Source organism: Cygnus olor, chromosome 7, assembly GCF_009769625.2.
Source record: "Cygnus olor isolate bCygOlo1 chromosome 7, bCygOlo1.pri.v2, whole genome shotgun sequence".
NCBI lineage: Eukaryota > Metazoa > Chordata > Aves > Anseriformes > Anatidae > Cygnus > Cygnus olor.
The window spans coordinates 24,603,313-24,627,891 of record NC_049175.1 but is presented as its reverse complement, the minus strand read 5'-3'; the positions used below and the strand labels follow the sequence as shown (position 1 = coordinate 24,627,891).

Sequence of the window (24,579 nt, the reverse complement as noted above, 5' to 3'; positions counted from 1 at the left end):
ATCTAATAACCTTTTCAACTTTTTGCTCTGTCTCTTCTTTCCAGAGAAATCCGGCCTCCATTACCTTAAGTATGAGCACCTTGCATGTGCATGGCCTGCGTGTGTCACTCAGCCTGGCAGAGCATCCATTCATCCCAGCCTTGGTAACATCCAGACACCGTAGAAAATACTTTGAAAAGCAACTTGCATTTGCTGGCAGCAGGCTGCATGCTATTGCTCTCTTCAATAGGATAGCCAGATTTTTAGACCTACTCTAATACCCTGCTCTCTCCAAGCTTCAATACAGCGTTTGTACAGCACTACACAGCAAATTACTATTTGGACTGAAAGAGGTGAGGATTAATAATGGAGTGCCATGGGTGAGTAAAGGACAGAGAATAGCAGGCCTACAAACAGTGGGACATGGTGAAAAGACCAGCAGCGGGAAGGAGACAGACCGCCAGGCTGGCATCTGCCCGAGGGCAAGGTGCTGCTGGATTTAACAGGATTCAGGCTCAACCTCTGACCGCTCTGGTTTCATGGCTCCCACAGGGGACTTTGGTAGTAAGCATCTATTTAAAAACAAAATCCTGACCTAGTTATGTCACTAATCTCACTACTCACAGGCAGCAGACCCTTGCTTTCAGTACCTAACTGCACCCACAACAACCAAGCAGGATGGATTCAAACATGTGACACCATCTTAGCACGTAAAACCTAGGTATTTTTTAGTAACTCACAATCACTATTTGAACCATATAAATTCTTTAAGCACACAGAGTAACAAGATGGAAGCGACTACCAGTATCTTAAATACATGTGTTAGAAACAGCAGGAAAAACAATTTGATACAGCTGAGGTGCCACCTGGCTTTTTACTCAAGTTCACGTATCAGACTACCACTAGTGTTTGTTAGCCAAGCCCATCGGTGACAGCTCACAAGAAGGCAAACACAGAGCTACTTGAGAAGATGAGCATCTCTGTCAGATAAGAGACAGAAGTGGTAAGGTTAAAGTCGCTGCTGAAAATATTAGGCCAGAATGCCAAATCTTGTCGTAGGGTATACTACAATTCATGGCCAACAGTTACTAACCCCTATTTATCTTGGGGAAAAATAAATACATAAATAAATCTCCAGGTGCAAGGAGTGGTATGGTCTCACTTGAGGCCACACCAGCAGCCCCCCGGCCTCCCCCCTGGCACCGTGGTCATCACACGGCATCCAAACCCCCTACGTTTGTTAGTTCCGTGGAACATAAACCAGCAGCTATCTATCCAAGTGCTGGACCTTTGGTGGGAGCAATTGAACGAAAGCACCGAAGTCTGGTGAGGATGAAATTGGCTTCGATCGCCATGCTTTGCAGGAACCTGGGGGCTCGGCCCCCCAGCACCACGGCAGATAAATTCCTGCCAGCCTGCCTTACAACGGACACCTGGGGCCAGGAAATAAATGAAGCCGGGACACTTATTCCTAAGACACCTTACTCAAACTTTGTCTTCCTGAAGGTGAAAAAGAAACATGTTAAATACAAACATCCAAATACCCCAAGTAAAATAAAAGGGGAAGGAGTTATGCCTCTGAGCCGTCCTGGGCACAATAAAATCTCCAAAACAGGAATTCTAATCCACAGCATTTTTTACTTTGCTAATGCTAGCATCAGGAGAATTATATTTAAATTGCCATGATTAATCAGCCACAGCAGGCCCATCTTCACCTCCTTTACAGAGGATGCAGAACCTCTGAGGTTTTATTAACCCTTACCCAAGGAACAATCGGTTATCTGCATCCATTTATCTTGGAGAAATCACCAGCCATCTTCAAAGGAGCACTGCTTCCCCATATGTAACAGGCATACCGGGATACTTCAAAAAGAGCCGGTTTCATTTTTGTTTGTAGCAAGTTTCACTTTCAGATGGCATGAACTGCCGTATTTGCGCTGTACTGGCCACGTGAAAGTGTTTACTTCCTCAACACCTTGCTAGAAGCTTCCCAGCGGCAGCCCCGGCCCTCTCGCACTAAAGACCCGCTTCCAGGAAATGACGGCCGTGAAGAGGCTGCGCTGCGCTCGGTTGTTTTAGAAACCAAACAGCTGACAACACCAGAAACCTCGACCAGTTAGAATTAAGAAATAAAAAATGGAAGAGTTAAGAACCCAACATTTCAACCTTCCTTCCCTTTTTCTTTAAGGTTTCTGCAACGAAGCACAGATGGACGTCTCCAAGCTTCCACCTGAGCAAACTCTCAAAAATGAAAGCCAGGATCCTCCACGGCCACGGTTCCCGGGCCAGGAGCCTTACAGGCACCCCCACATCATGCTGTGGTCAGATGCTGCCAGCAGGCGAGGGCTGGATGTGGTGGGCAGTCGCGGATCCCACCACACCACGCAGCTCCCAGGAGGACGCCCGCTCGGCTCCGTGCGCGTGGACGGGCGTCGGGGAGCAGCACCCCTAGTGCTGAGCAGGGAAACGGGAAGAAAGGCAGCCCGGACACCCAAGTGTTTACAGTCCGAGGGCAAACACAAGAGACAATAGAGGCGGATGCGTGACGAGATGTTCCTGAATTCCTCCCACGCTTTTAATTAAATAGCGCTGTTCGCTAACAACTCTTTTGTTCCCCCTTTTACAAGTGGGAAATTTCTTAATACTATCTGCACGCAGGACACAATCCCAAATACCTACTTTTTTTTTTTTTTTAAGTCTAAAAATGATTAAAACTAACATTCAAGCAGCTTGTTTCCACCGTATCCTCCATCAGTGGATAAAAATAGTCGAGAGCTTTGCTCAGCTGCTCTTGAGGCAACACCTTTTTCTGCTTCCTGTAAATGCCTCTGTATCTATGCTGAAAAGTCACAAGCAGAGAAAAAAGCACCGTCCAGCCCACCGAGATAAACAGACGGTCTCAGTCTGAGCAAGTGAAACTGAAGCACACCTCACTGCTGGTTTTACATCTCATGCAGTCCCTCAGTTGTGCCAAACCCCTTTCTAAAACAAAAAGATCCATTCAGAAAAAGAAACTTTAGAGAAAAACATGCCCGTGCAACTCGAACATTAAGCCAGCTGTGCCTCATCACAAGTTGAGTTACCTGAAGTTGTTTAGCTTTTGTGCCCGAATCTCCCTCCTCGGTTCAGTTCCTATGTTTTCAGGGAAAGTCTCTGTGCCCTGAGTGCTAACAAGTGAACTATTATTACAGCTATTGCGTTCAATTACAGAAGGTCATTGTGCTAGAGGTAGTTTCTTACGTAAAAGTGTTTTCAAATCAGCAGGGTGGGGGGAGCTGCATTTCACCAAAACCTGAACTGATAAGGAAAGAGACAGAACTGTTTACTCAGCAGTGTTAAGTCATTTTCCCTTCATTTCTACATGACACAAAGTAGGTAGTTTAAACATGCCACAGCCAGATCTTGAAAGTTTAATGCCACGTTAGAAACTGCAGGCAGCACTCTGATATCATGCGGTATCTATTTATTGTGGATTACAGATCCCAGCAGCACTGGAGAGAGTTTACAGTTAAGATTCCCCTACAGACGTGCCTCCCAGACCAAAAAAAGGTTTTGCTCTCCCCGAGCCTTAGAACAAATAGTTGGCACTCTCCTCCAGCAGGGAGCAGCTGGGCAGTTGCTACCGTTTCTCACTCCACTCCCCGTGGCCAGCCATTACATTACCCCAAGTTTCTTGTTCGAGCTGAAATCTCCCAGAAAAAATAAAAAGTCACCAAACTGGGGGGGCACGGCAAGTTGCCATTTTCTGTTCGGTGACCTTTGTCAGAGAAGAGAGACAAAAAGAGAAAGAGATACGTGCCTATTTTTTTTCTTTTAAAGAGAGTTTAATGCTCAAAACACTGCTCCCGCAAGAAAATGGTTCAAAGTTTGGCACGAGTTTTTAGGCACGGTATATATATGAATTCCATTTTAAGGACTGTGGAAAGTACCCCTAAAAACCAACCAAACAACACCAGCAAAGGAGCACGACACAAAGAGGAACCCTGCCGGCAGTCCTACCCCACCACAGCCAAAACAAGAGTTTCTTTCCCCAAACGGCAGCTTTGCTCCTTCCTCGCTAACCAGAAAGCAGCCCTCACGCAACCGCGCTCCCCAGTCAAATGCCACGGGTGGGGAAGTGCCGTGTGTAGGGTTCTGCTCTGGGACAACTGGAAATCATTTCCTTATGCGAGGAGGGGGGATAAAATAAAAGCGAGTCACGTCCTCGAGCAAGCAGCACCCACCGCACCGAAGCCGGTTACCTGTCTGAGACCCAAGAGGAAAGGCATTCTGCAGGCTCATCCTCTGCACCCGCGCACGGGAACGCAGGAATTTAAAGCCCCGCAGCAAGCATTTCCTCATCTGCTGCGGGAACCCGCGCCTCCGATCCTATTTAAACCAGGGCTTCCTCGGCTGGGAATGCTATGTAAACAGGGTCCTGGGACACTGCACGCACTCTGGCTCCCCCTCCTCCTCCTCCCACTCCCCGTGACATATCTCAGACGCAGCCGAGCCGGGGTGTTTGCAAGAGGGAAATGACATCAGGTCGGGCACTTCTGAAAAAAAAAAAAAAAACAACAGCAGAAACGAAAAAAAAAAAAGCCGAAACCTTAAGGCAGCTGCCAGTTACCACCAGGCAGCTCGCCGCGCACAGAAGCGGCGCTGCCGGTGAGGGACGCTGGCAGCGAGCTGTGGCCGAGCAGGGGCCGCTGCTCCCCGCTAGCTGGATGCTGCGAGCGGAGGAGAAGCTATTAAAATCGTCGGCGAGAGCCCACAGGTCCTCGGCGATGATTAAACCTCCCGAAGCAAAAATAGCTTTCTCCTCAAAAATAGATTAAACGCCCAAATTTGCTGCTGCTTGCTGCACGGCGAGGCGAGCAGGCAGCGGGTTTTTATCTGAGCATCTCCAGATGCCGGGGACCTGGATGGAGGTTCACGGACCCAAAGCACTGCCCTGCACGCTGCTGCCACCGCGTCTGTGCTTTTTCCTGAGCAACTCTTGCAGCACTGCTCAACTCGGCCCCTCCAGGTAACAGCCAAAGGCTGCTAAAAGCACGGGCAGCAGTTCCCTTGCTTTCAGCAGGGCCAGGATTGGGCTCCTACAAAAAGTCCTACAGTGTAAGACAGGTGACGGGAAGACATCTTAATCCCCCTCTCCCCAGGGAAAACACGACCGGCCCCGATGGATGGTTTCTAATTCTACTCGAGCTCATTTCACATTTTCGTGCCAAGGGGCAATTAAGCCTTATAAACAAATTCATCATCTGGTGCACAGGATGGCATTTCTTGTTTGTCCTCTCCCAAGCAAGGAGTACAGCAAGTTCCACACCGGGGTAGGAGATGACACTGCAGAAGGTAATCTAAATTTAACTCCTTTTCCTACCTACACTTTGAAAGTTCAGCAACCTCTTTTTTTCGTGCTTCTCTTTAATCAGCAGCTGTTCTCGTCTGTCCTGTAGGGACCGGGGCACTGCCACCACTCCCATGTGCTGTAGCAGCAACGCCGTGGATGTTTAGCAGAGGGGAAACTCCCCTTGCCGTTGGCTGCTTCAACTTTTGGAGCTCAACACATTAAAATATTTGACAAGGACAAGGAGTGTACTTTTTTTTCATAGAGAGTTCGCTGAATCCCTTTTTTAGTGGAAGTTTTAACAATAACTTCAGAGAGAGAGCAAGACAGCAAGAGGCACAAACCACATACGATTCTTACAAATGCTAATTTGCAACAGCAAAAAAGAAGGAAAAAAACAGAACAGAAAATCCCTGAACAACCAGTTTGCAGCAGTGTCAGAGACAGCACCCATTTTCCACACCAAAACTCAGTGACCACTGTCACTGCCACCACCTCCCAGCCCAGCCCTGGGTTGTTTCCCAAACGAGGACCCCATGGTGGGGGACCCCTACAAAATCAGGCTGCAAGGCTGTAATAATTATTACCTATTTTTACACCAGTTTAAAGCTACCATATAAACTTGCTGTCGAAGGCGAGCACGTCTCTGTTTTTCCTAAGAGAAAATAGGCACGTAAGTAATTTCCTGAAGGACATAAAACATCAGCATTAACTATCACCAGGCAATGGGATTTTCCAGCTTTTGTGCTTTTGGATCAAACAAACTCTCAACCTTTGCTTTTCCAATTCTATGGACAAACACCGATGATATAAAAGGGCAGCTTTCTGTTTTAGTAATCTGTTCTGTGGCCTCACGCTGTCCTTTGAAATATCCGATTTTGGCTGCTGCTATGCAGAGCCCTGGACTAGACAGATCTCAGGGCTGAGCCAGTACAGCAATTTGTGAATCCCGACTGTCAGAAGGGATCTAACTTTAACAACCTGCCTCTCCTCCAGCACGTACTCAAAAAGCAAAGCTTCATTCCAGATCTAAGACAGGTAGTGAGGGACTATCAAAGGCAGTAACTTAGTGGAAAAGCCAAAACATCCTGATTTGTGTGTGAATTCAGTGATTCTGAAAAAAACTGACACAAAAAATGCGGTTTGCAAATAGGCATTGCCACATCTGACTGCAGCAGCCAGCCTCCCTAGAAGTCTCTGATTGACAGTAGCCAGCAATGTGCTCCACAAAATCTGCGGTAGGTGACTATGGAAAAAGCCCTGGAGAGAAATAAAAAGCAAAACAAAACAAATCCTCCCCAGCCCCAATAGCTGCACAAGTTAGCTCATACCCTTTTGATATCCTAATCAACCCAGTCTTTTCAAAACACTCAGGTTCTTCTAATCTTTGCAATTGTTTTGGATATTTTCAAATGGTATCATTTTAACCCCCACCTTTTTTTTTTTTTTTAAATCCATGAGTCCTAACTCCAATGGCAATGAGTTTCATAGACAGTGGTTATAAACAAATAGTTCCTTTCATCAGTAGTGAATTCACCACCTTCTAATTTGACTTTCATATTATTACCAGGTGGGAACAGAAGTCCCCATCCATCTCCTCACCCATTCATTAGTCTGTACCTGTTAGCTATCTTCTTGTAAGAGATATCCATCTTCCTAGTCCTCTTAGTGTAAAATCTTTTCCCAAAGCCTTCAGCTGTTCATTGCCTGTTTCCAAAACCCTTCTAATTTTCTATTGCCCTCTGCTTAGGAGCAAGCAGAGCTGAAATAATTGTTAATTTAATGAGAGCAGCAGCAGCTTTAAATCAGGCTCAGCATGGGTTTCACTTCCTTTACGTGAAACTGGAGTTTAACATCTGCAGGGCCGTATCTATGATGTCTTGTGTAACTATCCAAGACGGGAGGAACAGAGCAAACAAGTTCTTCTCTGTAAATAAATCACTTGAGAGCTCTGAAAAATCAGGGCTAAAGTCAGGGTAGATTATGGGATCAACATTATTTTGAATATCTGCTTGTTTAGGCAGCCCCCAACCCTCCTTTTTCAGCATGATCCCACTGCAGGTTAGAGGTGAGCAAGTTCTTGGTTTTGTGTTTTTTTTTTTTTGAAGCAGAGGGAATAAAGACCCCTTGCTTTATCCGACAGTAGTTCTACTCTCCTGAATATGCCACCTGCTCCAGACACAATGTGCAAAGGACGCTGCTCGACAATTTCACAAGCCCAGCACAGCCTGTGCCTTGTGATCTCAGATATTAGCATGCTACTGAAGCAGACGATGGAATTTGTTTGGCCCATTTTAGAGCTGCTCTGATGTTTGATGGGACAGGCTCATAAGTGGGTTTAGTAACCCAGCAAGAGCCATTCCCCATTTTGATACCCCCGAGGAGACAGCTTGACCTTTAGATGATCCAGATATGACAACATGATTGGAACAAAAATGAAGCTGTGCAGCTCAAATCTGTCAGGCCTGAAGCACAATGCTAGTCTCAGTGGCTCCATTATTGGAGTCCTAGGCAGGAACAAGTTTTGAACAGTAAATATGGGTGGTCTGTAATATCCCCATAAACTGCAATACCATTGTTCCGGAAAAAAAGAATAGTGCAGCTATATATATACAGGTTAACCATAAAGTCGGAACAACTGTTATCTAAGAAGTCCTCCATTTACCCCAGGACACTGTTACTTTCATGTTGGTAACAGGAGCATCCCTTGAGCATCAGCTATCCATTTTCATTAGTCAGTCCATAGCCTTGGGTGCTAGAACCGAGACTACACAGATCTGTCAGGCACAAACAAAATGTGAAAGGAGTAACCTGAAGGGGGGTGACTTTATCTTTGTCTGTCCTGAAGATGGCTTTGCAAGTAAAGAAAAAAGATAAAAATATAGGAAGGCATAAAAGCAGATCCCTGCTTCTCTTACGGTAAGACATCATCCAGGAACAACCAAGCTCCATCTGCCCTGACAGAACATACTCTAATGGGGTTTGTTTGCTAGCAAAAATGGCATAAGGTGTTTGGAAACCATCCATGCTGGATCCGCAGTGCAATGCCTGCACACCATTTCTGGTTGACCACCTGCCTGCCAAACCTGCCTACTTGTTGCCGACTCCTGAAAAGCAGAGGGCCCCTTACCCACCCTGACAGCACCAGAACAAGAACACAACTTTCCAGCACCAGGAGCGGATGCAGTGGGTTCTTCTAACGTGCAGCATTGGTGCTGCCTACACACATCATCATCAAGAAATTCCAGAGGAACAGGCCAGTCTGATAATTCCCCAGTACCTGGAGGATCTTCTGTATTGCTTAAGGAATACTAATAAACCTTTTAGACCCTTTGTGTCTAGTACCACTGGACTATTTCAGAGGTGGTTAAAGCAGGTCCCCCTTTTAGTATGCAGTCAACTACAAAACAAGGACACTGAAGTCACTTGTGTTTAATGTTTCTCAGACCAAAATTCCTTCCTCGTTGCTGGAGAGAACAAAGAGTAACTCCAGCAAAAGACATCTTACATGTGGAAAAATGACTTGTGAGCCAGTGCTACAGCCAATCTGCTGTATCAATGAATTTTAATGTGCAATGAAGCACAAGGGCTTGCAGTGGTCCCAGCCTGTCCTTGGGCAGGTCCCCCTTCCCTGCAGCCTGCTGCTACTTCTGTCAGCTCAGTGGTTTTGAAGCACAAGATGCTTTTGCAGCCAACTCAGTCTAGATAAGCAAATGGGGACTGCATTTCAACCTCACTGCTGTCACCTGTGCTTTGTCTCCAAGTAACTGGTTAACCAGGGAGGTAGAGACTGAGCACTTCAAAACACGCTCAGTGCTGCGGGGAACCCCAGTGCCTACAATTCATGCTCGACTCTGGTTGAATTTTGCACAGCAATTGTCAGCCGAGCAGACAAATGAAAATACACACCACGTCCTCCACCCGAAAGCCATGAGCGAGCCCTGAACCAAAGGAGGAGGCATTGCATGGGAAACCACCACCCACAGTCACCTGGTATTTTTGCCTGTCCTCCTCTTCAATTTTTGTACGTGGGTGAAGAAATACCAACAGTAAAGCACCTTCCTTTGCACTTTTGTAAAGCAAGCAATCGCTCCTCTGAGGCTGCTTTCTGCAGTAAGCTATCATAAGGAGGACAGATAAGAAAGGGCAAGAGAAGCCCCCTCCAACACCCACCTGACAGAAGAAGGCCGCATCCAGGCTGCTCCAGACTCTCCTACCAGCTCTGCCATTCAGCTGATCACAGAATCATTAAGGTTGGAAAAGCCCTCCAAGATCACCTGGTCCAACCATTCCCCTACCACCAATGTCACCCACTAAACCATGTCCCTAAGCACCACGTCCAACCTTTCCTTAAACACCCCCAGGGACAGTGCCTCCACCACCTCCCTAGGCAACCCCTCCCGATGCCTAACCACTATTTCTGAGAAGAAATGTCTACTCATTTCCAAACTGAGCCTCCCCTGCTGCAACTTGAGGCCATTCCCTCTCATCCTATCGCTAGTTACCTGCGAGAAGAGGCTAACTCCCAGCTTCTATATTCCATATCTATTTTCACCATTTTTTTTTCTAAATTACACTGAATAATTTGGTATTTTGGAAATAACATACTGGTGTTCTGTAATGTCACATCATTTCGAGAAATCATATAGTATGGTAATGGCACTATTGAAAACAGTTATACACAAAATCCCAGGCCCCTTCTCCAAGACCAAAATAAATTTTGTTAACCGTAGCTTGAAATTTTCAGCGCTCGGCGGTGTTGTTTCCCACTGCTTTTTGCTCAAGGAGGAGAAAACGACAGCCACAGGTCCGGCAGGCTTTTCTGCACAGCAGCAGAGAGGTGGCCAAGCCAGCGCAGTGTCTTTTGTAATACAAAAGGCTATTTGCATGGTTTTGTGCCACCAGTTTCACCACCCAGGCCTGCTAAAACCCAGAGGCCTTAAAAAGCTTTAAAGGCCTCAGCCCCTGAGGCAGGGGGGGCTGGAGAGCTGGAACGGCCCTGTTCAGAGATGACGCCACCTGCGCCAGCGGAGACAGGGCCGGTCCTGTCCCTTCGGCCTTCCCAGCTTTCGGGCACCGATGTCAGGCTTCGGTTTTAGTCTGGAGTGGGTAATGAAGTCACGGGAAAGCCGACTCTCCTTTCTCAGGGAGGGAGAAGGGGAGGGGTGGGGGGAGATCAGCTGTTAAACATTTGACGAGACTGTCTCAGCAGGGCCAGCGTGCCCGGGGTAGCGCGGGGACACTCGGCAGGCTCCTTGCTTGTTGGCAGCGCAGCTCTTGTTTTCCTTCTGCCCGTGTGTGCAAACAGGACCTTTGGTAACGGATCAAGGGGAGACGATCCGCTCCAGACGGGGCTGAAGGCAAAGTGTGCAGACGGTAACAGGATCCCCCAAACGTGGGATCAAGACGGTGAGCGTCTGTTCTCGTTTTACAGTCTTGTACCATGCGGGTACCAAAAATACAGCCTGTGTGCGGCCTTTGGTCACATCGTCACAGCAGACAGCATTGTCCAAAGCTGTCAATACATTTGCTTACCAGCACAACCTTGGAGATGGAGATCTGAAGATGCCCTGCTCTTCGAAAAGCTATTAGTTTTTTTTTCTCCAAATGACAGCAACTTGCTATTTTTAGTGCTCATCTCATATGCCTGCTTGGCATTTCCCTTGGGCCTTACCCTCGTTTCACACCACTGATGCCAGCTCCCACGAAGCATGTTTTTGGTGCCAGAGGGGCTGGTGCCAAGTCTGCCTGTCTTGATGCCAAAATGGCAGCTGGCTTTATTGTTGAGATAGGATTTGCCAAAACTAACGGCACTAGTGCTAGGGTGACTGGCATTGATTTCAAGGTTATTTTCTTCTTTGCTCTTCTATTGCCTCTAGACTTCATGGGATAATACTGCTCCAAATGACCCTCTGGGGGCCTAGGATATGAATTTTTCATCAGGGTCTAAGGCAATTATGCCAGCAGACAGTCTTAATGCATGAGACTTCAATAAGGAGGATACATACATGCACAGAGTGATTATCTGGGATGCAGCGCTGCCACTGCTGGGTCCAGTTACAACAGACGCAAGCCCCCTTTCTCCACCTGCAAACACGTTTAAAATAACCTATCACAAAAACTGAAGATAAGGAAGGTTATGTGGCATTTCATCACCACAATACACCCAAGACAGAAGTCTGGAGCAGGAGAAGGGAGTCAGGGATCAGCCAAATTGTATTACATCCACATGGGCAGGAAGACAAAACACACAAAGGTCACGGCTTTCTGCCCCTCCTGCTTCTCACAAGTGCCACTCTGCAAAACGCTCAGATAAAATCCAGTCTCACATGAGGGATAGGTGCATTGACATGGGAAACACCCACATGGATGCAACTACATAATTACATGCTGCATCTATTATAAGTGCACAGACGCATGTAATTTGACATGATGGCATCCCTTCAAATATAGGAAGTATTTGCATGTTAATCTATGCTATTTTTCTTATTAATATTAAAAAAATTGTTCATAAATGTTGATGTCAAATGGGCACCTGATTGCATAAAGATGCTCAGGTATTTCTTCAGGCACGGTGCAGTTAGTTAGCTTGACAAAAAGCACAGAAGTGGTTAAATGGCTTTGTCATGCGAGACTTTGCTGGGATATCTGACATTTCATCCAGCCTGGTCAGACCTTTCTGAAGTTCATTGGTCTTTTCTGAGCTCAAGTTTGCATCTTGAACAAATTTAGAAAAGCCCCCAAAATCCCAGCAGTCTTGTTTTCCTCAGCTGGTTTTACAAGAAAGAGGTTCTTTTATTGAGTTCTGAGAATTAAGTTTCTGTTTCCAGCAGAGCACCATTTCTACATGGCTTGCATCCTTCTGTGAAAGGAATGGATTTTCTGGGAAATCCTTTAGGAAAAAGAGGCATCAGCAGCTGCCTCGTTCCCAGCACGCTGCTGGATATTACGGTTCAATAATGTTACACTGCAGAGCAATATTGCATAGGTTATGCTGAGGCAAAGAAATGTCCTCAAACTGCCCTACATATGTGCAGCTAGAGCACTTTTCCACTGTTATCCCTGGACTTTACCCCACAAACTCTGCCGTGGCACCTACATCCCCATTGATCGGTGGGTTCTGGGTCACACACAAGTCTGGTTTTGTGGTACACAGCACTTGGTTAAACCAGTTTTTTGGGACTTCTTCCTCTTAGAAAATATACGTAGATCCCAATAGGGTACTCCTGATTAGGAGCCTGCCAATTAATCCCATGGGTTACGCAGTACTGAAGAGTTTTGCATGCTTTCTGTTACCTAGCAGAAAACTAAATTCAGCTGAACTGCTCCATGCTGGCAGAGGCTCAGAGCTTGTGGTTAAACCCCAGCACAAAGAGCAAGAGAAGTCTTTCCACTTGGTGTGGCCTGACTAGCGAAAAGACAGGAGGGCCAGGTCTCCTCTTCCAAAACAAAGAGCACTAAAGATTGCGTACGTGTATCTTCGTACGACCAAAGCAAAGAATGGAAGGAAACCACAAGTTTAACTATTAAGAAAGCTCAATACCACAAGCATCTGAAAGATCACAACACAACAGTGTTAAAGGCATCGCTTTTAAATCACTAGACAAAACACGGAGTGCTATCAGATCTTAACCTCTTCTGTTACAAACTTTTTTAAACGTGCAACTTCAGGGAAAAACCACTTCAGAAAGCCTCATCTTAAATACAAGCTCATCTCCTCCAGCTTGAATTCCTGTGTTGTTAGGAACTCTCTGAGTGCCTGAAGAGGAACATGAATTCTCATCTCTTTTCTAAAAGGAGGAATAAACAAAAATTGAGGAATAAACTAACCAACACTATATATTTAAGTACAGATTCCAGCTGTCAGTGAAACAGCAGGAAATATCAACACCTTCGAGTCTAACCTCTCCCCTGCTGTAGTACCGGTTCTGCTTTGGCTCACATCATTACAAGGAAGACAAGAAAAGCTCCCCAAAAGCCCACATACTTTGTTGCTCTGCCAGCCGGAGAGGAGAGGTTTTGGGATCCCCTCACACAGGAAAGCCTTCAGAAAGCATGATCTACACAAAGCAGTGAGCTCGCAGATGTAGGTTTCCAGGTACAAGCTTGGTTCATTCAAACACACAAGGAAAAAAAAAAAAATCAATGCCTCCCATCACCAGCTCCTCACTCAGCCATTTTCCTGGCTGTAAAACGGGGAGTGCGCCAGAAAATTGTTTGAGATTACAACAACAGGACTCTAAGCACAACTAATTGTTGTGCTTTGGGTGCCTAGCAGTACCGCCACCGGTTACCCACATATTTCCTGCAGCCGCCCCAGGACAGCCCCATTACGCAAGGATCAGCGGCTCGGAGGAAGCGATGCCCGCGTGTCGCATTTCAGCATCGGCCGCGGCATTACGCAGTTTGCACTTCGCTTAAGCATTAAAAGCACTGGTGGCACCCAGAACCGCTGCCAGTTTCTAAATTTCAGCGACATACCTGCAAGCCAGGCAGCTCTGCCATTCCAAGGGCAGATACCTCGCTGCCTTGCTCCCCACCTTCACGGTATCTGCAGCATTTCTCCCTCAGTATATGGACAACGCGTGTTCCCCTTGCATGCATAAGCATGCTTTATTTAATAAAGCTCAATGCCCAATAATTACAAACTCATTTCAGCCTTATCTCAGGAAGAAACGCCGATCAGCATAACCTGCCTTTATGGGTATTATCTTATCCCAATTGCTGTAATTTCCATTAGTGGTTGTTATTCCGCTGGCAGATAACGCGAGCGCTCCCCTGGCTGCAGCGGAGCTGGAGGAGGACAGGGTGACCCGCGCTGCCGTACCTCTTTCACACATTTCCCTGCAGCAAGGTTGCAGGCTGGGGGAAAAGCAAAGGGCAAGTGGATTTGCCTCGCTGAAGTCTGGCTGCCAGGCACACATTTGCTCTAGATCAAAATACCAGTGGCCTCTTACTCTTGCAACCATTGTTTTCTTTCGAATTCTCACATAGCACAAACTAAACAACCCAGATGTATCTGTGCAAAAAAAAAAAATCACAAAAAACAGCCAAACAAAAAAACTAATGGAGATTTTTCTTTTGTAGAAGAACTACAATTACTAATTGGTACTAATTAGCAGGAGTAGAGTAATGCAGAAAATCTTGAAACAAAACCAACATAAGTGTCAGAAGACAGTTAATTTCTTCTTCAAAGGCATGTGTCACCCTCATCACCCAGAAAGCTCGAAGACCTGTGGGTGACTGTAGGGCTAAGAAACTCTAAGGCAAGGGAATCTTTTCAGTTTTTAGAATTATTCACTCCCTGCACAGTATCCCTACGACAGTGTTTTTTTTTCCCCTGAAGCAGGTAATGCGGGGAGCAGGAATTCTGAACATCTCTTTTGGAAAACCAGGACCAACCTTCCTTTCCTGGAAGTGAATGAGAAAGTTCTCCAACCTATTTCACTGCAGAGACCAGACCTGCAGTGTGTAAAATCATCCGATCACTGAAAGAAACATCTTCCAGGCAACAATACAACCCAAAGAGGCATAAAAACAACTCAGGGAGGGACAGCAACATTTGCGAGCAGGATTTAATTACAATCTGGCCATCAAACTGTCCTCCTTTCAGCACTTGTTCCTTAACACAGGCATCACACGTCAGGGCTGTTCAGAAAGAAAAGATGCAATCCCAGAGGCATCGGGCTGGAAAGGCTTCTCAATAAGTCACCCAGTCAATCAAATCACTCTGGGAAGGGCTCACTGCACCTAAAGCACCAACATTTGCTAATCCACAACTCAGGAGGCTGCAGTCAGCTGTGGTACCACTGCCTCAAAAGGCAATGCCATCTCGTGCTGCACACTCTTTAAAAGTTAGGGTGTTCTCCCCATTAACATCCAGGCCTTTGTGCAAGACAAGGCAGCAGATCTTCTCTGCTAAAGCCATTTCTTCTTCTCCACTAAGAAGAGGACACGTGATTGCAGTCATCTTCTTAGCCTAGCTCACCTGGAAAATTGCTCCAATCCTCTCTAAGCTGCTTTCAGAAGACAAAAGCAGCCTTTTTTTCAAAGGCCACAGGGATTAAATCTTAGTTTTACTCTTTTCAGTCTCCAACTTAACCACTTCTCAAAATGTAGGATCCAAAACTGCATACAGCACTTATTAGTACAGAGTACTACAACAGCCCTACGTAGGACACTTCTACTACTACATCATAAAATATTTGTTGTTTTTTTTTTTCAGCAGCTCTGCTCCTTTTCTGATGCATCCTCCCTCTATTTGCCTCTCTCTTCACATTTCCTTACTGACTTTGGTGCCAGGCTTCACATCATTTCTCCAAGTTCTTCTCCCACCATCAAAAATACATGCAAGCCTCCAGCTTCATCTCAAGCACTTTGCGTCCCAAACTGTCGGCACAGAGGTGGAACAGAACTCTCCAGGACCCTGTCACCTTTACAGACTATTCGTTAGCATGTGTTCCAGTTGCTTAATGAACCCACTGTACTGTAACTTAATCCTGAAGATGGATCTCTACACAGCATCCCATAAGCGACAGTCCCTCGGTCAGGTTGGATTGTGAAAAATCCATTGAATCAAACAAATTAGATTTATTTTTCCCCCCATGAGGTCATTCCTGATAAAGTCCCACTGCTTGTATCTCCTGTTGCCTTACAGATGCTTATAAAGTCTTCATCAATTTATTCCAATACTTACTGGAACCTGGAAGAAAGCTACTAAGTTCAGAAATGGCTGTGTCTACATCTGTAAGTGCTCAGCAGTAAATTTCACGAGGCCCTAATGATTTCACATTTTTCTAGCTTTTTCTTCTGTATTTTCTTCCTTTGCTTTTGGCCCCTTTATACTTCATACTCATTTTAATTTGTGTAGGATTACATCTTGGAGTTTGTGTGTTTTCTGGATTTCCCCACACAACCAAAGGACCAAAAGAGCAAAACCTCTCAGTCTGTACATCAGTTACTGAGTTACTGTTTGAGTTACTGTTTATCCACCTTCCTCATTAAACTCTAGATTAATACTTTCCTTTTTTTTTTTCACCTTCAACTTTTAACACCATATTTGCAGAACATTTTCTTAAGCCTTTGAGTGTTCCTCCCTAGCCGCAACACAATTGTTAGACCAAAGGTGAACTATATGATAAGTAAACTCTTCATTGTCCCTTCTGTTTTGGAAGACTGATTTTATTAGATGGCCCTAACATCAGCAAAAAATAATGCCTATAACAATAAATATCAAGATCCCTTTGAAAAATCAGATGTTAGACTGCTTAAAATGTATACCTCATTCGTGCAATTAATTCAGCATAAACCAAGAGCATGACTACCTTTTAAAGTGTCAGCACCCAGCAGGCTATTTCCTGAAGTCTGACCTCATGCTGAGTTGAAGTCGCCATAAAGAAAAATAAACGACCGTCAAAAACGTCCCCAAATTGTGAGGAAATTCGAGCAAAGTTCCACTCAAAAAAATATAAAGCAATCTTTTGTAAATGCAGAAGCTCATTAGTGAAAGGGGACTTGTATCTGCCAACGTGAGCCAGCAGCACCAGTGGTTCAGTGCGTCTACCAAGCACCAAAAGAGGCCCTTACAGATGCTTAAATGGACTCAATTTGGAACCCAGATCAATAACAGAGGTAAATCAAGCAGCTTTGCTATCGACCAAGCATGCTGGACCGGGTTTAGCTCTCTACATGCAGTTATTGCACCGCTGAAGCGTGCACTAGGAGGCTTTGGGCTATTATTGTGCCTTACAGTCACATAGCTCTGAACGATGAGCCCCTCTGCACTTCTTCTTTCAAGGCAGGCTGGAGGAAGTGCAACCCTGCTGCTTCCTCATTAGTGTAAAGCACTGCTGCCAAATTGTCTGCAACGAGCTCTCAAACTGCCCTGAGGGATAAGAACCTCTGAAAACTCAGCAAATGCACGGAAAATGCTCCTTCCTCAACTCCTGAGGAGCAGAAAGATGCATCAGTAGCTCCTGCAGCCTATAAATTGCATCTACTCTGCAAGTCCTGGGGCTGCTTCCAGCAGCTCTCACCAGATTCTCATGCAGGTCCTCCACTTCTTGTCTCTCTCATCTGGCTCAGCTGGAAGAAAACTGGATGCACACAGATGTCCCTTGTGAGTCGCATCCTCAGGTATGAGGTATGCCAACTTAAGTCAAGGGTTTGACAGACAGCCCAGATCTCTGAAGCGTGGTAACTCTGCCGAGCCATCCTGCCAGCTCCATAAATCCCGGTATTTTGCAAATTAACAGGGCAATCTGAAATAAGATTTCTTTCTGAAGGACAAGCTGGTGTTTTATAGGTTTTGTTTTATTTCAGGGCATTGCCCTAGATAGATTAACTGCACAAGCACACAAACTGTTGATGGGCCACTACAGATGCCAAGCATTTGGGGAAGGCAGGAGATGCTAATGCCAGCTAATGACAGGACCATTTTCACAAGACAATCCCCACAGTCCTAGTTTTTATATGGATTTTTTATATGGATTGTGCCTAGCACAAATCAGCCACTTTTGCACAGAAGATTTATTCTCAGGAAAAAAATTACACAGTGGGTCACCTCTCTTAGAGACCCTAGCCTCTTCAAGAAGGGTCAATATTTATTACATCCCTCCTTAAAAGAAGTCTTACCAAGAAACAGAAATGAAAGGACACCTTTCAATGGCACAAATTCAGACATTCTGTCAAGATCTGAATGCTTTTGACATGTCTTTCACCAACGCAGCACAAGACTCAAAAGCATCACCTTTGTTTTCAGTAAATGTAAATTTACCAAATTTGAGTCAGAAAGATTTTCTGAATCTTAATTGACATTTATAGCCAGCCAGCAAAATATGAAAATCTGACAACTAAAGGAAAGAGCATTACCCAATGTATTTCCCCCCACGCACGCACTTATACGCTGAGAACTGCATCAAAACTTGTTTTTGTAATAATTTCTTCATGAGACAGTTGGGCTTTAGTGATCTAGGAAGTGGTGGATAAGCCTCGAGAACTGAAAATGTTTTTGGTACGCTTTCTCATTTCTCCCCAGGGAATCTTAAGCTTCAGAGGAATATTAACATGAAGTATTTAAAATATTTTGTGGACTGTTTATAACCTAATGACTCCAAATGTAGCCTTAAATGCCGTTCCACCACGAGTTAGCTATGTTCAGCAATTTGAGCAGAGCACCACAGCCTCTCAGGCAGCCCACTGCCACCACTCTCCCATTTGTTTTGTTCAAGCAGTTTCACATAACACAGTTATCTCACACTGGTATCAGTAAAACACTGCCCAGAATCAAGCCGATATAAAACAAGGTTGCATTGTTAACTAGTAGAGTTATTCCAAGGACTAGTATTTGGAAACGCCTGTTCACAGGTACAGCCAAAGCTGAAAAAAATGCAGCTTCAGGTCTTACTTAAACGTTCCTTAACCACTAAACCCAGCATTTGCCTGGAAAACAAATTTTGAAAGAAACACTTCGATCCTTCAAAAAAAGACAAAAGCAAAAATTCATATGGTTCCCACTGAGTACACTTATTATAAATCAAGGCACCTTTCTGGAAGCTCAATATGTATATGCTAAATGAAAATAAAACATCTCTTATGGCTTCACAACCAGAATTTAAAAAGCAAGGAGCTGCAGGAGTTAAGGCTTTCATCTCAATGTCAGTTTAGCCAGTTATACATCCCAACAGCTTAAAAAATATATATATTTAAGAAGGAAAGTGTTACAATCTATGAAGTCAATACTTGTGTTAAAAATACTCACGGAAAAATCAAGCTGTTTGCTTTCCAGAAGCCACTATTTGGTCTTTTCTACTTTTTCAAATTAGAAGAGGCCTTTGCAGAATTATAAATAAAGCACAAAGTTCCACGTGACTTTCCCATATGTAGTTTTTCAACAGCCAAGTGATTTTCCTTCTCCCATCCCCACTGTTTGCATACCACGGCGGTGTTTGCCAAGTCTCAACTTGAGAATTTTGAAGCCAAATTTGTAAAACCAAGAAAATAAAGATTTTGTTAATATCGTTTGATCAGAGGGGCGCTTCATAAGAAAGGTTAAACCGTGGAGAGAAGCAAGACCAAAAAAAGAAAAGTCATATGTTTTGCCATCAATTTACAAGGGATGTCACCGTAGCAGTACAGAAGATGTGGGAAATGGTGAGAATGCCAATATTAGCTTCTCTGAGCTTTTAAGAGCAGTATATTTAGCCTTCCCACTTCTCCACGTGTTCAGGGAGCACAAAATGCTCTTCACCCATTGAACAAACAAGCAGACCTAAGCCAAAAAGTGGAAAAGCTGGGTTAAGAGAGCATCTCAGTTTTATCCCACTAGGTCTGCTGGCAGACACAGTGTACAGAAGGGATTTTCCAGTCTGCTGCCTTTCTGGTTGCCTTCATTCCCACCACAATGTCTGAATATTTGAAAGCCCAATTTCCAAACGGCTCCCATGCTTTGCATCACATCCAGAAAACTTGTGGAGGTGACCTGAAACCGAGCCTCCAGCTTTCTGAAGGGTAAAACATCCGGCCACATCTACAAGGAGCAACGTGACAGGGAATTCCGAGCTGGGAGGAGGCAGCAGGCAAGGCTGAAGAGCACAAAGTGGGGCAACAGAAAGGATCATGTCCCTGAGGAATAAGCAGGGGACAAAGCACAGAACTGGCCTTCACTTGAACAAGTAGGGCAGTCTAACAAGGAAGACAAGAAAGTCACCTGCCACCTAACATTAAGACTACCATGTTAGACAATGCCCCAAAGCAGAAGTTGGAGGCACATTCTTCCCAGGACACCAAAGTATCTCTTTTCCAGTCTGAGCTGCAGCACAACATTCATTCCTACTGACCTCACTTTTCCCCTTGGATGAGGAACACACCCAGGAGACTATCTTGATCAACGCAATCTCAGAAAGTCCTTCACCTCATGGACGAGAGCAAATCTCACAGCATGACAGAAACCGACTCCGGGACAGCTTGAAATTCTCATGTTTTATTTAACCTATATCAAGTCTTACTAATATCTAAATACTGCTTTGACACCAGGAGTGAAAAAACATGGTGGTGGGCTGGTGACAACCTGCAGCTTTGCTTGACATGACCCCCAGTCTGCGTCATGAAAGCCTAGCACCGAGACTTGTATTAAGATGCTGCACTCACACCAAAGGGGGTCGAAAAGGCTGCTCAACCCTAATGAGAGAAGGTGTTCTCTGGTCCTACATACGGCCTGAAAAGCGAGAGGAAAGAGGTTCTTTGTTCTTTGCAGCCTCGTTCAGTTGCGCTTGACGCCTGCGTGCCTCCTAAGTTACGGTCACTTCCTGTTGACAGATATGTCCTTCTGCAATCTATTTCATCTGTTTTCAAAAAGACAGATAACATTTTTTAACATTAGCCATTTTTTCCTGTAAGACAAATTATGGCCTTTATGTAACACATGATCAGGACTCCAAATGACTTGTGGTCCATCTCCAAATTACACTGAACTTTGTTTGGCAGTCTCACTATTTTCTGTTCCTTTTGTTTTCCATCAGCGGATTAAGAATAGCATTTATCATATCAGACGCGGAGGCAGTCATTAACATTTGAAGATAATATCTATTATTTTACACTGTGCAAAAGACTGGACATGTTTTTTCATGTTAGTTCAGTGTCTGCATATGTATTAAAAAGTACCAGGATTCATACCTAAGTAAAAGATCACAGGTTTCAGAATTGGACATTGCATGGCTGAATGATTGGTCCATAATGAGAGAAAACAGATAAAGTCATCATCCCATTTGTGAAAACTAGCAATTGTAGATGACAACTGTATTTTTAGGGCCAATCTTCAGACAATTAGCAGAGAAAATTGGGCAACTTCCTCTAATTTATTCCCATCCTAGGCCAAGGATCAGAAAAAAAATCCTAATTAAAAAAAATCAAAATAACTTTTTTTTTTTTTTTTTTACTCCACAACAGCGAGGAGACTGAAAGCATAACTCACCCTAACAACTTTCTGTAAAGGGAGGATTTCATTGTTAACTATAGTAAACACCAGATTTATATTTTCCCTTGCAACTTGCCAATCTTGCCATGACTCAGAAAAAAAGTTTCCTTTGTACTTCAGTAGCTCTCCATTTTCAGTCTCCAGCAAAAAGACGGATAATAATTTATGAAGATTTCTAGCTATGCACTGTTTCGGGTTGCAATCACAGCTACAGGCCAAAAACCAGAGACTTAAGACACAGACCAAAGTTGTTTAGTGGTATTCCTTTGCTAAGCCAGAACCTTAACACTGCCTTTATTAAGCAAATCAGCATTTAAAAGAGGCAGAAAGCTCAATGCTTCTGAGATACTTGATGGTAACAGAATATCTTAAGTAGGAAATAATAAATATAATCCCAATTGTCTCTGAGATAACCAGGGAGATGGTAGCAGTAACCGGCATCAGGAATGAAAATGAATGACCTCGTAATGTCTCCCAAATTGCCAGGAAATCAGAACTACATGAACAAAGACTGGTAGCTCCCTCCCCACCCCTTGCAGAGTACACACGTATAAAAACTTATGAATAAGACAGACAGCACTGAAATCTCAGTCAAAAAATGCCACAGTGAAAACTCAGGTTCTATGGGTGGTATTTTTTTCTGTCATTAAAAATATATTTTTTAATTTTTTTTTCTTCCCGTCTCCATACCTCATAAATACTTTTTGTACCTCAAAACACTGAGGAAAGTCACCAGTGATTTCCCATGGCAGCAGATGCACAGGAAGCCAACTCAGATCCTAATTTCTCAACTTAGGAGCACAAAGAAAGAGAACAATTGTACCGGCTTTAACATCTCTTTTCTTCGCATCTTCAAGTCTCTGCTAACAGACTCTAACAACCAGGACACCAGAATTCATACTTCAGCATCTTCAACTTCTTTCCTGAAGGACTCCAGCTACTGACTCCTGATATGCTGCCAACCTGGTCCCTGAAACAAGCCAGAGAGCGTTCAGGAAACATTCGGGAAAAGGTTGGGAAGTAAGAGTAGTTGCAAGCAGGTCCCAGCGTACAAGAGGTCAGGGCCCTGACCGTAGGGATTCATGAGGCTTTCTATATCCCAATTATCCCAACAAAATTGCAAGGATTTAGCCAACCTTTGAAAAATGAATCAACAAAGATGAACTGCAAAGCTGTGAGGGCCCACGCGACTGAACTATCTCAGGCCCTGCACAGTCCGGAGAGTTATCCTAAGTATTAAATTTCACCCTAAACAGAAGTCTGTATCTCCTATCTAGAAACCTGACATTCAAGGCAAGATTTAGATATGAAATTTCATACAAAGATTTTGATGTGAATTCTGGAAGAAACAAGGAAAAACCCAAGCAACCAACCAACGTTTTGGGTGAAGAACAGCTGCCTTGAAGAATTTGAAAAGTACTTTGTCCAGAACTATTTGTTACCATCCCAAGCGCTCTCCCTGCATTTCAACATCAAAACATCTCTCTCTCCAAAATCTATTTCTTCCTGTTTTCTTCAAAGGCTGTCACAATTCAAAAGTCATAGGAAGGCACACCAATAATACCAGACTTGACTAATGCATACTTTTTTCTACCAAATGAAGACTCCTTTCTGCTTTGCATCCTATGCACTGAGCCACCCACTCCTCTGGGAAGATACTACTTTTATTTCTGCTAAAGCACTGGGAACCACACACAGATTTACAACCACATACAACCATACATAAAAATCAAACAGGAATTTTTGCTATAGAAAAATCTGCTTCTAGTCTTAGCTTTCCACTTGAACTCTTAATTCTGAGTAGCAAACATTGTTTTTAGTTTAAGCAACTACACATAAATCTTGATGAAAGGTGTCAGGGGTATAAAAATATCCATTACCACTCTGGACTAGATTTGAACTGGTGACCTAATGATGTGACACTCGATAGTTCTTTAACAGTCCTGTGATCACAGAGATTTGCATCAGCAAATACTTAAATCCCAGGAGATGATACTTCCTGGGGATAAAAATGTTAGATAAATGAAATCTTCAGAAATAAGAGCTTCTAGATTTGTGCAACTCCACAAAACAATAAAATGCAAAGAGTGGTCACCAGATTCCCATGAGTTTCTGGAAAATCCTTATATTGCGTGTCTACAAGCAGACAACTTTGTGCCAAAAGTCACAACTCACAAAGCTCAGCTTTCATTACTAGACAGAGATAGACAGAAAAAGCCCAAGAAAGGCATCCCTCATGTCTTTAGAAATGCACCAAAAAAATCAAGGCACGTTTTGGATCAAAATGCACAAACAACTCCACTTGGAGTCAATGATACAAAACTAATATTGGCACCATCTGTCCATCAACTACATCGTACCAGATACACAGAGCCTGGCATCTAACATCTATCCTACCAGAACCATTCGGGCTCTTTATTTATTATTTTGAATCCACGAACCTCGCACCAGCATCCCGGAGCTGTGCCAGCAGAGGTAGGTGCAGCTCCCGGCGAGGCACGCACGTGTTTCTCACCTGGTTTCGCAGAGGCATTGGCTGAAAGCAGCAATCAAGTTTCCTCTTGAGGTGAAGCATCCTGTAATATTTTATTAGGTTGCAAAAATTTCGCCGCGGTACATCTGCTGGAGAGGCAGACCGACCGAAAGCACAATCAACGATTCCCATCAGAGGGAACATCCTGTTTAACATTTTTAAAGTGCTGCATGGGCACAGGTGCTCCATTTCATTGGAGAGTCTCCACATAAAGAAGTTTCCCGATCAACAGCAGTATCTTCAATCTCCCTGATGAAAAATAATACTCCCCTGAATAGCCACCCGCCCCCCTCCCTGCACACGTGAGTAAACTCAGCCACAAGTGCGACCATTACTACAAAAGGCCTCTCGAGAAAAAGCATCTGTACGGCTCTCTGCCTGCCTGGGGGATGCGAATCCTTCTGCTGGCTTTGTTTATAAGCTACAGATGCATTTCAGATGCCCTACATTCGCTCATTCAACCATCCCAGACACACCAGCCAAAAGCCTTTTGCCATCCATGTGAAGACGGTCACGTTCTCGGTTTGTACCCAAGAGGCATGCAATTTAGGGTTTGCCCAGAAAAGCTGCTTATTGTTGTTAATTTTAACAATATCATACATATAATCAAAAGTTTCAAAAAACAAGGAAAGAAAAACGTAACAAATTACAAAGACAGAAGCGATAAATCTTCCAAAAGCATCAAAAAAGATCACAGTAAAGCTTTTAAGGGTAAGGAACCTGGTTTCATAAACACACTCTCGATTAACCCTTTTGCAGCTTCAG

The 24,579-nt window shown here is 44.3% G+C and overlaps 1 protein-coding gene across 9 annotated transcripts in view; it reads right to left on the bottom strand.

Annotated features, from left to right (window-relative positions):
- The window catches only part of WBP1L (WW domain binding protein 1 like), a 57,255-nt gene that overhangs the window by 19,401 nt on the left and 13,275 nt on the right, over nt 1-24,579 (bottom strand). For 2 of the 9 annotated variants that reach the window (XM_040563318.1, XM_040563319.1), the window contains one exon: nt 22,105-22,251. The exons of 4 other annotated variants lie outside the window; for them this stretch is intronic. In XM_040563318.1, the coding sequence (XP_040419252.1) occupies nt 22,105-22,131 (27 nt within the window). In that variant the 5' untranslated portion in view covers nt 22,132-22,251. Of the gene's footprint in view, nt 1-1,741; nt 2,493-4,220; nt 4,475-22,104; nt 22,252-24,579 lie in introns of those variants that run through there. 3 more of the 9 variants (XM_040563322.1, XM_040563317.1, XM_040563323.1) reach the window with 3 other exon arrangements.